The following is a 15,096-nucleotide window of genomic DNA, read 5'->3' on the forward strand; positions in this document are numbered from 1 at the left end:
CGCCGGCGCCTCGGAGCCCGACCCCAGCCCGAGCGCGGCGGACCGACCCGAGAGCGGCGGCCCCTGGCGCGCACCCAGCCGCTTGCGCTCCGGGCGCCCGGGGCTGCGCACCCGGGAGTCCGGAGCCACCCGGCCGTCCCCCGCCAGGCCCCTCCCCGCCTCCCGGCCGGTTCGTCCTCTGGCCCAGCCTTTCCCTGGCGCTCACCTCCCTCCAGCCTTCCGGGAGCTGGACGGGGCCTCTCGAGCTTCGGGCAGCTTGCGACAGTGGCCGGAGACTGCGGGAATCCGAAACCTCGTTTCTGGCTAGCCTCAAGTTCTGGGCGCGCCCTAAGCGGCAGGGTCTTGACCAAGCCCCTTAACCTCTGTGGGCCTCTGTTTTCTCACCCGAGAAAGAAGGGTGAGAGAGAAAATCGTGAGAGAAGAAGAGCTGGAGACTGCGAGGATAGGAGAAACTCGGGGTGGGGGGTGGGGGGTGGGGGGTGGGTGTCTCTCTTGAGCACACTCGCCAAGTCTTGCTTTGCGCTTTGGTTTTCTGTGCGCTTGTTTGATTCATCCTCTCCTATCTGGCAGATTCAGACAGCTCAGTGCCCGGCACAGAGTGGGTGGCTGAAGCGTTCGTGGAATGAATGAATGAAGGGGCATGGGCTGCAGCCTGTACCTTGCTGGGGCAGAGTGCTCAGTTCCACAGCACGCTAACTCGTAAGCCTTACTCGCCCATCTGTAGCTCATGCCCTCTCTAGGTCTCGCATCTGATTCTGTGTCTCTCACCCTGCCTCAGCTTGCGTCCCACGGTTACTGAGAGCTGGGAGGACTTCTTGTCCAAATGGGAGAACCAAGGCCCAGAGAAAAATCGCATCGCTAGGAGCTGGGGACAGAGCCACAGACCAGGCCTACGCCTTCCCCTCTGACCCTGTGCTCTTACTGTTTTAGGAGCGTGAGGCTTGCTGTCACGTGGATGGTCCTGTTTGGATGCTGGGACTGGTGCCCTCCACTCCATGGAGTCTCTGGGGCTCAGCACAAGGACGGGCTCGGTAAACATTTGGTGCTGAGAGTAGGCAGAAGGTGGCGGGGATTTGTGGGGCTGAGCAGGAGTACAGATGAAGGCTCACATACCATATGTCTAAATATTTGCAAGTTATAAATCAAGCTAACAAAATGTGGAATAAAATATGTCCTATTCTCCTACCTTGACAAGTACACTTCCCTAGCAACCTGGAAGGCCAGCTTTGAATGGAGAATTCTCAGACTCCTCGGACCCTGTGAGGGGCACGGTGGTGCAGGGAGAGGAGACCCCTTCTTTCCCACATCTGCCTTTGGTCTGCCCCGCACATGTGAACAGCTCAGCCTGCACGTGCAAGCCCAGGCCACACCTCCTCTCCCTGCAGAGAGCTGCTCCTTGGCCACCCCTCAGGCCCAGGGGGCTGGGCGTGCCTGTGGTGGGGGTCTGTCCTCACGGGGTGGACCTGGGGAAGAGACCCACCCAGGTGCTGGAGTGGGCTTGGGGCTGTCTGGGCAGGGAATCCCAAAGGCCTGGGTACCTAGAGTATGATCTAGAGAAGGGGGCACAGGCTCCACGTGGGCATATTCTTTGGGCCCCTGATCTCTTCTCCCTGTGATGAGAGCTTGGCCGGAGGACCAGAGTTTCAGGGTCCCCAGGGCAGGATCCACTCTTACCTAAGGGCGGAACTGAATTACTGAACCATTTTGAGCCAACAGAAGTGCTTCCTGAAGTCTCAGCGTGGTAGGGTGGGAAATAGGAATAAGTAATTATTGCTGGGGTGCCTGGGGGGCTCAGTCGGTTAAGTGTCTGCCTCTTGATCTCCGCTCAGGTCGTGATCTCACGATTCGTGAGACTGAGCCTTGTGTCAGTCTCTGTGCTGAGGGCACAGAGCCTGCTTGGGATTTTCTCTCTCTCCCTCTTTCTCTGCCCCTTACCTGCACACACACACACACACACACTCTCTCTCTCTCTCAAATAAATAAACATTAAAAAAGAATAATTATTGTTCTATAAACAGCAACAGACAAACTATTTTAGGGTTGGTCATATGTGTTCCTTCCAAACCCAGACATTTTTAAGAGTGCTCAAGACTCTAACAGGAAGCAGGACCGTGCCTGGCAAACTAGAATGCCTTGTTCTGCTAAAATGTTGAGTGCTCATCTACCTCATCGTTCTAAGTGCTTTAGAGCAAATCTAGGAAGTAGGTGCTGCTATTTCCCCATTTTACAGGTGAGGAAATGGCAGTTAGAGAAGTAAATGACCTGCCCAAGGAAAGTGGCGGACCCAGGGCTCCAGAGCCACGTCGTGTGCCTGGGCTCAGGTGTTTGGGCTTGAGTCTCTGTCCTGCAGCGCATGCCCCCTGACCGTTGGGGGAGTGGCTGGCACCCCCCAGTGTCTGTGTCTGTCAGGCGGGGACAACATTACCCGCCTCACCTTCTCCTGGGGCTGCCGGGAGACGCGCACGAAGCAGTGAGTATGAGTCCTAGGAGCTGGAAGGAGCTGAGCCGGGGAGGGTGGGAACGGAGGCCCATGGCCAGAAAGGCCCGCCCTGACTGTGATAAGGGAGAGGAGGAGTCCTCTGGTCTGAGTCAGTGGAAAGTCTTAATGTGAAAGTCTCTTTGAGGAAATGCTCTTCTAAGAACAGCCCAGTGGTGAGGATTTACATACAAGTGACTGAGAAAGTTCAATCATCAATATAGCTCTTTCATGTATAATCGCACGTGATAATAATAGTGAACATGTATCTGGTGCTTCTGATATGACAGCCACTGTGCCACAGAGGCTTTGCTTATAGTAGTAACTCATTTAATTGTGGCCACAGCCTTGGATGTAGAAACCGCTATTCCCATTTATGGGTGGTGAGGCCCAGGGGCTGCCTAAAGTGCTTGAAGATGTATCAACAACCCTATGACGGAGGCACTCTTGTGTTACATATGGAGAAACCGAGGCACAGAGGGATCCGACGGACTCCCTACAGTTCCACGGTTAGGAAGTGGCGCAGCCAGGGTTTGGACCCAGGTGATCTGGGGATGGAATCGCCCACTGACTACACCTTAGGCGTTTCCTTTTCTTTGGTTGAAGAGAACAATTCTTTAACTCTCCATGTGGTCCGGTTTTGGAGTGAGTTATCTTTCCTTACTAGAAAATTCTCCAAGGAAGGGAAACCTGGCCAAGTTTTTAATCAGGAAGAATCACATACAGCACGTCTAAAGTATTGCCAGGTCTCGGTGAATGGGTCTGAAGCAACGTGGTTGGCTGTTCTCCAGCCCGATCTTAGAAGCATCCAGTAACAGAGTGTCTGGTCAACAGGTGAGTAGGATTTCCAGTCCAGCTCCCCAGATTTTCGAGGTGGAAAAACTGAGGGCCTCGTCTTGGGGTCTAGCACATTTTTAAACCTATGCATGCATTGATCAGGGAGGTAAAAAGCAGAGGGTTCCTCTGCTGACCCCATGGCCTGCACCAGCTCGAGCTTGGCTAGACGGATCTACACAGCTGTCTCCTCTGAGCTGTCCACATGGTGCCCTGACCAAGAAGGGGCAGGATGCCTGATCAGTCTCAGCCAGCCACGCGCGTTTGTGGGGCCCCCGGCACCTCCCTGCCCCTCTCTGGGCCTGCCATTTGCTCCCTAAATTCCCTTCTAGGAATCTAGAGAGGGGGTAAAGTGGACCGTCAGGTTCTCGGGAAGCCTGTATGTGCTCCCAGCCCTGCCAGATCTCTTCCCCAATCCGAGCCTCAGTTTCTTCATCTGTGCAGTGGGAGTCATAAGAGATCCTGTGAAGAATCAATGGGACGTGTGTGAGGAATTCTAAGCCTGGGGCTCAGCTTCGCTGAGTGTCGAGTAAGGCGCTTCATCCTGCTCCCTGGTTTAAGCCCAAAGACACACTCGAATGATCTGCAGGTGTTTTGCTTGGTCCGCCACTGGGACCAAGTGTATGTAATCTGTTGACAACATGTCAAGATTGGGAGGTTTCGTAGATTGGGATCCCCAGCTTCTCTTGAAAAGTGGGGAGGTTTGGCAACAGGGGTACCCACATTCTCTGGTGAAGAAGGGTGACCTCTGTACATCTTTAATGGCTCATTCATGTCCCTGCAACCCCCTACGTAGTGCATTGAATCCTTACCATAAGTTATGAACACCCTTATTTGGCCAGCGAGGAAATAGAGGCTCAAGAGAGTTGGGATGAGTTACCAAGGTCACGGTGTTAGACGATGATACAGCCAGGACTCCCAGTGAGGACCTCTGTCACTTTCCTCTTTTGGGGCTCTCTTTCCACCCCAGCCAAGCTCTGGGTCTATGGAGAAACCCTAGTTATGACCTGATAGAAGGACTTAGGCATGTGGCGTCAATGCCTATGCGTCCCACCCTTTATCTTCAGACCCCGGGGGCTGTGGAGTTAGGGTCGGGGTCCAGGAATCAATGCGCACACCTAGAATTCTGGGAATAAACCTCTCTTGCCTACATATAAGATGATCGTAGCTTAACATTTTTATTTATTATGAAAATGTTTAAATATATACAATGGAAGAAAGTAATAGTATAGTAAACCCCCGGGTATGCATCATCCAGACTCAACAGTTACCAAAACTTGGTTCCATCTGCTTCGTCTACTCTTTTTTTGTTTCTCTTTTTCTTTACTGAGTTATTTCAAAACACATTGCAGCTATCTTATCGCGTCACCTGAACACCTCAGTGTAGGTCTCTAAAGCCAGCGGCGTGCTGGGGCCGGCTGGTTCTGTCTGCTCAGAGCCGATCGTGGGCATCTCTTTTCAATTCCGCGTTCCGTGATGTCATGCCGGTAGCCTGAAATCTGCCACGTGGGAGATCTACACCCCAGAAATCAGCAAACGCTACAAAACGGGGCTCCCCTACAGTTCTCCACCCCAGAGAGTCGGCGGTTCAACATTTATCAGTGCGCCGCTGTTGGAAACACATGGACGTTTAAAAAAAATTTTTTTATGTTTACTTTTCAGAGAGACAGAGACAGAGACAGAGAAAGAGAATGAGTGGGAGGGGGCAGAGAGCGAGGGAGATAGAGAATCCAGAGCAGGCTCCATACTGTCAATGCAAAGCCCAACGTGGGGCTCGAACCCACAAACCGTGAGATCATGACCTGGGCTGAAGTCTGACGCTCCACCCAGGCGCCCCTCACGTGGACCTTTTCTTACATAACCACTGTGTGATCGTCTCAACTACTGAAATTAATGTTTCCATTCTAATCAAATGTCTATGACAGTTTCAAAGTTGTCTGTTTACAGATGGTTTGTCTCCTCAGGACTCAGACAAGATCCGCCTCTGACATTTGGTTGTTATGTCTCTTAATTTTTTTTAAATCTAGAGTCTATCCCTCCATGCCCACCTGTGGCTTTTTTGTGCCCGTGATTCCCTTATTTCCTGTCTCTAAAGTCTGAATAGGTTCCGTTCAACTTTTGATGTGTTTGTTTGCTTGTTTGTTAGAGGCGGGCCGGAAGGCTTCAGAGATGGTGCTGCCTTGTATGTGTACCTTTTCAATGCCCGCAGAGGATTTGCAATAAATGAGACACAAAGTCATTGAAAAGCATTTTTAAACTTATCACGGCCTTATCATCAACATATACTACAGGTATAGCCACCACGGAAAATCTTTTGCTAGAAGGAAGGGCCGTCAAACTCAGGGAAGCTGGGCCCCTCTGATTGGGCCTCACCAGTCTGGGCAGGTCTTTCTACATTCCGGTCCTTTGGGAGTTCATGCCACGATGCTGTCACTTGGATGGTCAGATGCCCCTACCTGGTGTCTACCCTCAGTCTGTCCTGCTTTCTCTGCCCGGAACCTTGGCATTTCTTCACCTCCCTTCTCTCAGATCTCTTCTAGCACGAGGAGAAAAACGAACCCAAATATCCTGTGGTTCTAGGTTCTGGATCCCATACTTGATGTGCTAATCATTTCACCCTGCGGTGGTTCGAAACTCTACCCCCAGCCCCAGGAGACGCTGTGTATCTCTTCTCCACCCCCCTGAGGGATGTGGGTCCTCACGGAACAGGGCCCGTGGCATCTGGCCTAGGGTCCCTCTGTGCACCCTGGCTCGCAGGTCCGGGGGCTTGTGCACTGACCGGCCTCAGGTTGTGGCTTTGGTCCCCGACAGGGCTCCTGCTCTTGCCTATCCTTCCCGCCCTTCCTGTCTGGATCGAATCCTGGAAGCTGGTCCCCCTCTACCTTTGTCCTCTTGTCTCCTCCTGACTCCACTCACTGACTCGGCTTGGAGCTTGCTCCTTCCTTCCAGAAACGGACCTGTGGACACACACAGGGGCTGAGCATTCTGCTTGCATCTTGAAGATGGCTTGAGCTAAGAGGTTCCCTTTGGGAAGCGGAGCGGTGTCTGGGGAACACAGAAGCATCTTATGTGCTATGCCTCACGCCAGGAGTTTGAGCCCGAGCCTGTGTTCAAGCCACCGTCAGGACCCAACCTAGGAGATGAGCTCTTCAGGCTGGCAAGGCCCTGTCAGACCATCCCTTACCCAGGCAGGAGGGTGGGCGGTGTGAACTTGACTTTTCCTCAGAGGTAATTTGCGTTACCTACATGCAAGGCCTCAGACACCTGTGATGCTGGAGTCTCAGAAAAAGAAAAAGCCTGACCTGTAAGAAAATATTCAAGGGAAGTAAGAAGAGGCATTCTGTTAAGTTCGTGGAAACAAGGATTTTGACCGGCAGTGAAGAATGACTGCATACGGCACCAGATTGCTCTTGAACGTTTATCTTCTTGACTTGTTTTTATCAGAACCTTCAAAGAATGGGTTGTTAAACTGCTTTAATAGAGGACTTAATTTTCTTTACATTCCCGGTTAGAACTAGTGATGTTAATTTGTTGTGAATTTCTCATGCTTATAGCCGAAATCCAAGGAGGACAAAGAAGGAAAATAATACAGGAAGCTCCCAGGGCTGTTTTCTGTCAGCAGCAACCTGCCCTCCTGTTGGGGAGGCACAAGCAAAGGCCCTGGGGTCAGCTAGCCTTGGGCTCTGACCCAGGTCTATCCCTCATTGGTCTTGTGCTTTTAGCAAATCTTCTCATCTGTCCCTGTGTCTCTGCTCCACCTCCCCTCTGGGCCTTTGCATGTGCTGTTTTCCCCTGGGGGGGCTTGGGGGGGGGGGGGGGAGGTTGAAATGCACCTCAACAGTCCTTTACTAAGCTAATTTCCTCAGGATTCAACTTACATATCACTTCCAAGAAGACTTCCTTGGGCTCCTGGTTACATATTGTCTGTCAGCCCTCTGGACTTTTTCTTTGAAGCACTATCAACCTAGTCAAAATGATTATTAAAGAGTTATTTGTCAAATTGTGTGGTGTATCTCTTCCCATGATTTATCATCTCCAAGAGGATAAGGATCATGCTTTTTTTCCACTGGTGTGTTCCCACCACCACAGAGTGTTGGATAAAGAAATGAAGTGCAATTCTTCAAGCCTCAGTTTCTTCATCCAAAAAATGGGCCTATGACTCTCTTTCTTTTGAATGGGAATAGATACATCTGACAAATATTAGTTTCTTTCCTATCCTTACTCCTTGCAAAAGAAAAAAAAAAAAGAACAATTTAGAGGAAATAAATGTTATTTTGAATTGTTAAGCCTGAAAAACCCGTAACTTGGGGTGCCGGGCTGGCTCAGTCGGTTAAGCGTCCGACTTCGGCTCAGGTCGTGATCTCTCTGTTCTTGGGTTCGAGCCCCGCATCAGGCTCTGTGCTGACAGCTCTGAGCCTGGATCCTGCTTCGGATTCTGTGTCTCCCTCTCTCTGCCCCTCCTCCACTCTCACTCTGTTGGTCTGTCTGTCTGTCTCTCTCTCAAATAAATACACATTAAAAAAAATTTTTAAAAACCCCGTAACTTAAGAGAGTACACATGGCGTTGAAATTATAATTGTGGAATGTTTGAGATGTGCCTGGTTTCTGCCGCAGGAGGATGGACTAAATGACTCCCTTAGGGCCTGGGGTGGAGAAGCACGTTCTCCTGGGGATGAGAGAGCGGCTTTGCCTGGGGGTGCAGGGCCCAGGGCTGGGCCGAGGAGCCCAGGAGAGTTGTGGGGGGTCCATGCCACCCTGGGAGTGGCTTCTAAGCTTCCCTTGGACTCTGCAGGGGCAGATCTGTTCTCCTGCGCTGCTCAGAGGAGGCTTCCTGGTGAAGGGGGGATACCTAAGTTCAGGCCTGAAAGGTTGGTCAGCTTAGCGTGGCGAGGGATGAGAGGAAAAATATTCTAGCCTAAGGGCACAGCGTCTGCATCAGCCTGGTGGTGAGGTGGCGGGGCACGTAGGAGGATGAGAGAGGTTCAGGGGGGTGGGTGGGCAGGGAAACAGGGGTGGGTGGGTCCCGTGACGAAGCTGGAGGAGGGCAGCAGGGGCCAGGGCAGTTCAGGGGATGCTGTGTGCACGTGTGTGCACGTGTGTATGCATGTATGCGCACGTGTACACGTGTGTGTGAGGGGGCAGCACCCTCGGCTTCCAGCCAGGAGCCATGCACACAGATGCCCGGCCGGCACCCGCACACATGCAGACACCCGGCACTGGAGTGTCAGAAACCCGCCAGGGCCAGAGCAGCTGCTTCTAAATCAAGGCCAAGGGCAGCCGAGGGGCCCGCTTGGGTTTGGTGGCTTTGCCGTATGGGCTGACGGGGGCTGGGGCTGAAGGGGGGCTCTCCATTAGAGATTCTGGGCCAGAAAGAGCCTGGCTCGTTTGGGGAAGTTTATTTTGGAAGCTGGGATGATGCAAAATTAAGCGGGGAGGAAAAAATAGATGAGGCGGCGGTGAGGGTCTGTCTGTGGCTGGCGGGGCTGAAAGTGTCCCGCTAGAGGAGCGTTGTTGGGTAAACAGATGGGGGTGGCAGCTTTTCTGTATGTCCGCTATAAATATCCCACAGTTTGGCCGCCCCTGCTGGGGTTTCCTGGCATCGCGGGTGTGGAGATCAAGGTGCAGACACAGGGCACTTCCGGGAGCAGCAGAGGGCGGCCAGGGCACTGCTCAGATCTCAGTCCCCCGGGAGGCGGTGTGGGCACCGAGGTCTGAGGCTGAGGCCCTGGGCGGGGGCGGGAGGTGCTCCCTCACTGCTAACAGGCCGTGGATGTCTGGTGAGCCCCATTAGTCTATGAGCCTCGGTTTCCTCACCTGTGAGGTGTGGATGAGGATATGAGGCAAGGGGAGTGTCACTCCTGGCCCCGCGATGGGCTCCAGATACTCAGGAAATGCTCTGTCCATGGTCCAACCTCTTAGTTTCTGGGTGACCTGGGTGAGTTCTATCATCTCCCGGAGTCTCCATCCCATCAAAAATAGAGGGGAGGGGGCGTCTGGGAAGCTGAAAAGGAATTGTGGGAATGGACTGCAGCGTGAGAGTATTTCAGAGCTAACTGCGGGCCAGGCTGGAGCCCTCCCACTGTCCCCTGCCGCCCCCGGGGACCTCTGTCATCTTTACAACACTGTAGCACTTCGTAATAATGGTGAGGGTGATGGTACCAGCCATGCCCACTGCTGGCCTGTGATGACCCAGGGACTTGGCAAACTAGGTTATCTAAGCTCGTTGTGGCAGGTTATCTTCCCAGCCACCCCATCCTACAGATGAAGAACCCAAGGCCCAGAGGGAAGGGGTTGCCCACGAGCTCCTTCGTCCAGCCAATATGTATTCAGCGAAGATCAGCCCCGTGCCAGGGCCCAGTCTAGTTACTGGGGATTTAGTGGGTCCCTGTGTCCATGGATCTCACGGCCCAGTGAGGAGAATGGACTAACCATCAGTTAAGGAGGGATACGCAGGCAAGCATCTAGCATCTAGGATGACCTGGGACCTCCCTTTCTCCTGAATCTTTAGTGGCTGTGTTCGGGCTCCTCCTAGGACCGAGAGATTGCTGTCACCTAGTCATCGGCAGCGTTGGCCCGGAAGGGGGCAGCTGCCTGCTGAAATGAATCAGGAACAAATCAATCGGTTCTCCAAAATATCGCCTGAACACTACTCCGTGAAGACGTGTGCTGGGTTCAGTGGGCCTCGGGCTGATCGGGTGGCTGGGGAGAAGTGCATGAAAGCCTCTTTGGTAAGCATCTGGACGACGTGCCATGATGGAGAAAACATTCCCATGCCTTCCCAGAGCCCAGTGAACTAGGCAGGGCAATGGCCACCCCCATTTTACAGATTAGGGAGCTGAAGTTCAGTGAGGTTAGGTGACTCTCCCAAGGACACTCAGCCAGGATGCGGTAGGGCAGGGCCTAGAACACAGGACTGCCCTACTTCGAAGCCTGTGCTTCCTCTGTAGATGGGGAAGGGCCCTGGGCCGTGGGAGAGAGGTCTCAAGGGCCCTGAACTGCCCTACAGACCCACGTCAGCATGTCAAGCTCAGCAGTGGTGCTTCGGCCAAGAGAGGGGCAGGCATTTTACCCTTGCCTCTCATGTTCCACTATGAAGTCACCTGCCTGTAGTCTGCAGGTGGAGGGGACAGAGTTTCTGGACACCCAGCTCTGCCCTTTACAAGCTGGGCCCTGGGAAACCACTCATTATCCCTGAGCCTCAGTTTCTCTCTGTGAATGCAAGGGTTGGACTTGGTAGTCTCTAGAGAACATTTCAGCTCAGACACCCCATACTTCTCCAGGGTGCCCCGTGGCCTGTCCTTGGGCCCAAGAGGGCGTAGTTGGGAGCAAGAGTTTGACTGAGACAGGACCAGGCAAGACTTACGCTATAGCCCCCAGGGGGACTTGGGCTCATGCTGATTCCAAAGTGTCCACTCAGAGTGAGCAGGGCTGGGGAGCTGAGGAGTGAACGTGTCCCCTTGGGCTCCGGGCACCCTGGATTGAGGAGGTGAAGCCAGGGCCTTTACTGTTTCCCGTCCCCATCCAGTCCCCATCCCACTGACTCTGGGACAGTGCTCCCAGGCTGCCAGAGGGAAGCACGGCACATGCGGCAGCATTAGGGTCGCAAATATCCAGGTTTTCCTCTTGCCAGATCCGTGGTGGGAATGCACTGCCCTCTCCCTTGAAGCTAGGGACAGCCACGTGACTGGCTTGGGCCAATGAAATGTGATGGCAATCAGCAACTGGCAGGGTGGTGGTGGCTTGGGCTCTGAGTGAGGACGTAGAGCAGAGTCCCCACCACCCCCGAGCATGCAGTGTGAACCAGAACTAAACCTTTGCTGTTCGAAGCCACTGAGGTTTGGGGGTTGTTTGTTACTGTGTCATAACCCAGTACATCCTGACTAGAGTGCAGGGCAGGTGGACGGGACAGCAAGAGAGACGGCAGCCTTGGGATTAACTAATCGGTCTTTCCTTCCTCCTTTTATTTTACATATGTTTATTTATCCATCCATCTGTCTGACCATCTGCCCATCCATATGCCATCCTTCTGTCTGTTCATCCATCCATCCATCCAACCATCCAACCATCCATCCATCCATCCATCCATCCATCCATCCAACCACACACCTCTCCATCCATCCATGCATCCATCCATCCATCCATCCATCCATCCATCCAACCGTCCAACCGTCCATCCGTCCATCCATCCAACCATCCATCCATCCATCCATCCATCCATCCATCCACTCATCTGTCCAACTACCATACATTCATCTATTCATCCATCTGTCCACCCAAAGATTCAAACATAGGTCAGTTTCACCATGAAGACCAACCTTCTCTGTTGTGCCAAGACGCTTCTTTGGAGAAGACACACCCTTCTATCTGCCCGAATTGTCTCTGTCCACAGAATCTGCTCAACTCTTCCTCTTCCAAGAAGCCTTCCCTGACCTGCTTCCAGCCATAGTCAGGATGTCCAGGGGGATACAAAGGCCCACGGAGCCCCGATCGCCATGGCTGGCCTAGAGATGTATTGACCGAGTCACATTCTGGAGGCATAACTGCACTTCTCCCAGAAAGAACTGAGGCATCATGGGATTTGCTAGTAGTAGTGGTCTTGGGACCTTGATTGCCCCAAATGGCCCCAAGTTCACATATCCAGGGACCTTCATCCTTGGTAGGCCTCGTGTGCCCATTTTGGGCTTGGCAAACGTGGTGACCCTAGAAACGTGCTCCCCAAATCTCAGGCCCACTCTGGGCTCCTCCAGAGTTCAGAGCAGCCTTGGGATCAACCTTGAAACCCAGGTCTTATTTTGCAAAAAAGGAGGAGGAGCCATCAATGTAGGGGAAATTGGATTTTAGTGAAATTGTCAAGAGCCGGTTGGTTAAGGGAGCCAGTTAGGCCTCTGCTATTTCTTCTCGGGTCTCTCTGGCTGGTCTCGATGAAGTGCCGAGGGAGCAGAGACTGCCTTAGATGGCACTGCCTTAGACGGCCTGGTAGCAAATGCCTGGACTTTGCAGGTAGGCCATGGGGTTCTGTGTGGTCGCTGACTGAGCAGAAACATCACATCTCTGAGCCTCAGTTTTCACATCTGTAAAATGGGGATTTCCCCAGCTTAAAGGGTTGGTGCAGAACACGATGGGGTAGTGAAAATGTGTGCGGTACTGGGCATAAAGTAGGTGTGCAGTAAATTGTAGTTACCACCAACAGTGGTATGCTGGGGCTGGACTGAACCTCGCTTACTAATGTACAGGGATTTGATGTCAGGCGTGAGGGTGGTGGTGATTATATTAAGTCCAGTCCCTGTTGTGGAGGAAGCTTAGCCTCTGGGTTAAACGTTGGGATCAGGATCAAGGGCACAATTCAATTTACATTTGTTAGGGAAAGGGAATTATTCTTTTCTAAAACTCCTACTGTGTGCCAGGTGCTGAGATGAGCAGAGTATGTGCATGATTCCTTGGGAGCCTTGCATAGGCTCTAAGAGGGATCATTAGCTCCATTCTACAGATGGTACAACTGAGGCTCAGAGAGGCCAAGGGATTGGTCAAGGTCATACAGCAAATAAAAGATGGAGCGCAGATTCTCCCCCAAGGGCCGACGGAAGGAGGCAGGAAGTGGGCCGGGGGGCAGCAGGTGGTAATGGCACTGGGGAGCTGGCAGGCTGCTCCCAGCACCTCATCTGTCCCCACAGGGCTCTTTTCTCTCTCTCAGCCTCTCACCAGGGCCACCACCACCTTCATTCTGGAGCGCACATCTCTCCCTCTTGTCAGGGCACAGAATCAGCCTGAGGACCCTGCGCTTGATTTAGGCTGCAGTCCCCAGGCCCGGGAAGGGAGACCTGCCAACTGGCAGAGCCAGACCCAAGAACGTGGGCTCCGATCCCCTGCCCAGGGTCCCTCCCTCTGCAGAACTACCAGGAGGATCCCATTGCTCCACTAGTTGGTTTCTGTGGGAAATGGGAACCGATGATCTGAAATCAGAACCGTCCAGAACAACTTCGGACACACAGCACAACTCAACCGCACAGAGACTTCCTTCCTTCACTCTCTGTGTCAGGGACTAAGTGTTGCTTCCTCCAGGAGCGGGGACGCTGGACCATGCTTAACCCAAATGCCCAGCGCTCGTATCTGGCTTCCCTCCTTCCTCCTCCATCATGGCCTTCAGGAAGCTGACCAGAGCGCATGCACCAGGCCGGGCCTCCTCAGAAGACCGTTTCTGTGCCTTCCTGTTGCGGTTTGGACTTTGGAGAAATGCTCCGGCCTTGAACTCATCGAGGGCCGGCCCCATGTGAAGCTTGAAGTTTGTTCAGCCGTTTTGGGTTCCTGGTGGTGGGGAGCTCGGCCTTAAGCAAAGTCCAAGTTGACCGCAGGTTTCCAGGGCGACTCTGGAGTGGACAGGCCTATTTATATGTGGTGGGCATTATATCACCACTTCCCCCTACACTTCGTTTGTGAAGGTTTTTTCTCCAGGGGGAAGAAGCCTGGCCTTCTTTCCACCATCACCCTTGCTCTTTCTGGCCCCTCAAAGCAGGGAGGCCGACGGGACCAGGTAAGGGAGTGCCGTGGGGGTTAGGGTGCTGGGCGCACACACACCTGGCTTTGAATCCTTTTGGTCTCAGCTCAAATGTCACCTCCTCCAAGAGCCCTTCCCTGACCACTCTGCCCCTCACAGTATTTACCACTATCTCATCATCTGTTCATTTGTCTCACTCTCTGTCCCCATAAGATGTCGCCTTCATCACAGATTCGTCCTCAGTACCTAGAGCAGTGCCGGGGACACAGTAGGTACTCAAGAAAAGTTGGCTGAATAAATACAGGAAGGAGGTAGCTCCCTCCGACAGTGTGCTCAACTTCAAGGGGCATCAGAGCCCCAGGGCGCCTGCTGACTGATGCTGCCTTGGGGCCCTGCCGCAGAGAACCTGATTCAGTGGGTTTGGGGAAGGCAGGATTCTGCAGCTGGTCCGGGGGCCACCCCTTGGGAGATACGGGCTCCGGAAGCCTGGGCCTCAATGGGGCCCAGAGCATGGCAGGGCTGGTGCTGAGCTGTGGGTTCGGCTCTCTGAACACCTGCCCCGGGGGTCTCGGGAGGGGGCCGGACAGCAGGAGGGGCCTTGGGGCCTCAGGTGCGGGTATCAGAAGGTGGACGCCGAGGGGAAGCCAGCCTCTCTCCCCACAGGCATTTGTATCATGGATCTCACCTTCTCATAATTCTTTGTTTAGTATCTGTTCCCTCTGCCAGACTGTAAGGGTCCAGAGGGAGGGGATCCAGTCAGTACCTAACTGCCCTGAGACTGAGGCAAGTGAGGCCCTGACCTTGACCCCGGGCCCTGTTCTGGTCCTCTTTGGCCTGCACTCCACCCCAGGGGCCACGGGGACGAGCACACCCAGAGCTCAGACCTCACCCCCTCACAGTCTATCTTCCTTCCACATGCCGCTCGCCCTGCCCTGTCCCGGAGGCCTGAGCCCGCTCCCAGGTCTATGCGGGGCCCCTTCCCTGGGCCGATGCTCCCGAGGTGGACGTCACTACAGGTGTGAGCACTGCCGGGCCCAGGCGGCCACGGAGCAGATGTTCGGGTTGCACGTGTGGGCTGGGGGTCCACGCGCGAAGCCCAGCGCGGGAGGAAACGGGGACAGGCCTGAGGGCTGCAGCCCTCGGTCTTGTCCTGGTCCCATTGCCAGGGCCCACGCGGGGCCTGGCGCCTGGCTCAGCCTCTCCTTCCTTCTCCCCCGGCCTCCCTGCTTCAGGGCTGCAGCCTCCTTAGAAAGCAAGCGGGGAACTGGGGGTGGAGGATGCAAATGCGTCATTT

General features: G+C 53.8%; 1 protein-coding gene and 1 long non-coding RNA gene across 2 annotated transcripts in view; one reads left to right on the forward strand and one right to left on the reverse strand.

The window, feature by feature from the left end:
- Positions 1–276, reverse strand: part of WNT4 (Wnt family member 4) — a gene marked incomplete at its 5' end in the record, with an annotated part of 33,932 nt that extends 33,656 nt beyond the window's left edge. Inside the window, one exon of the mRNA XM_040464352.1 lies at positions 206–276. Coding sequence (XP_040320286.1) covers positions 206–276 — 71 coding nt within the window. The remainder of the gene's footprint in view (positions 1–205) is intronic.
- A 187-nt stretch (positions 277–463) lies between these two features.
- On the forward strand, positions 464–1,180 carry LOC121022841 (uncharacterized). The gene is made up of 2 exons (XR_005787126.1): positions 464–699; positions 931–1,180. It is a non-coding gene; the product is annotated as an uncharacterized LOC121022841 (long non-coding RNA).
- Positions 1,181–15,096: the final 13,916 nt, after the last annotated feature.

This window comes from Herpailurus yagouaroundi, unplaced genomic scaffold (genome assembly GCF_014898765.1).
Source record: "Herpailurus yagouaroundi ecotype Mexico unplaced genomic scaffold, PumYag 77, whole genome shotgun sequence".
In the NCBI taxonomy this organism is placed as follows: domain Eukaryota; kingdom Metazoa; phylum Chordata; class Mammalia; order Carnivora; family Felidae; genus Herpailurus; species Herpailurus yagouaroundi.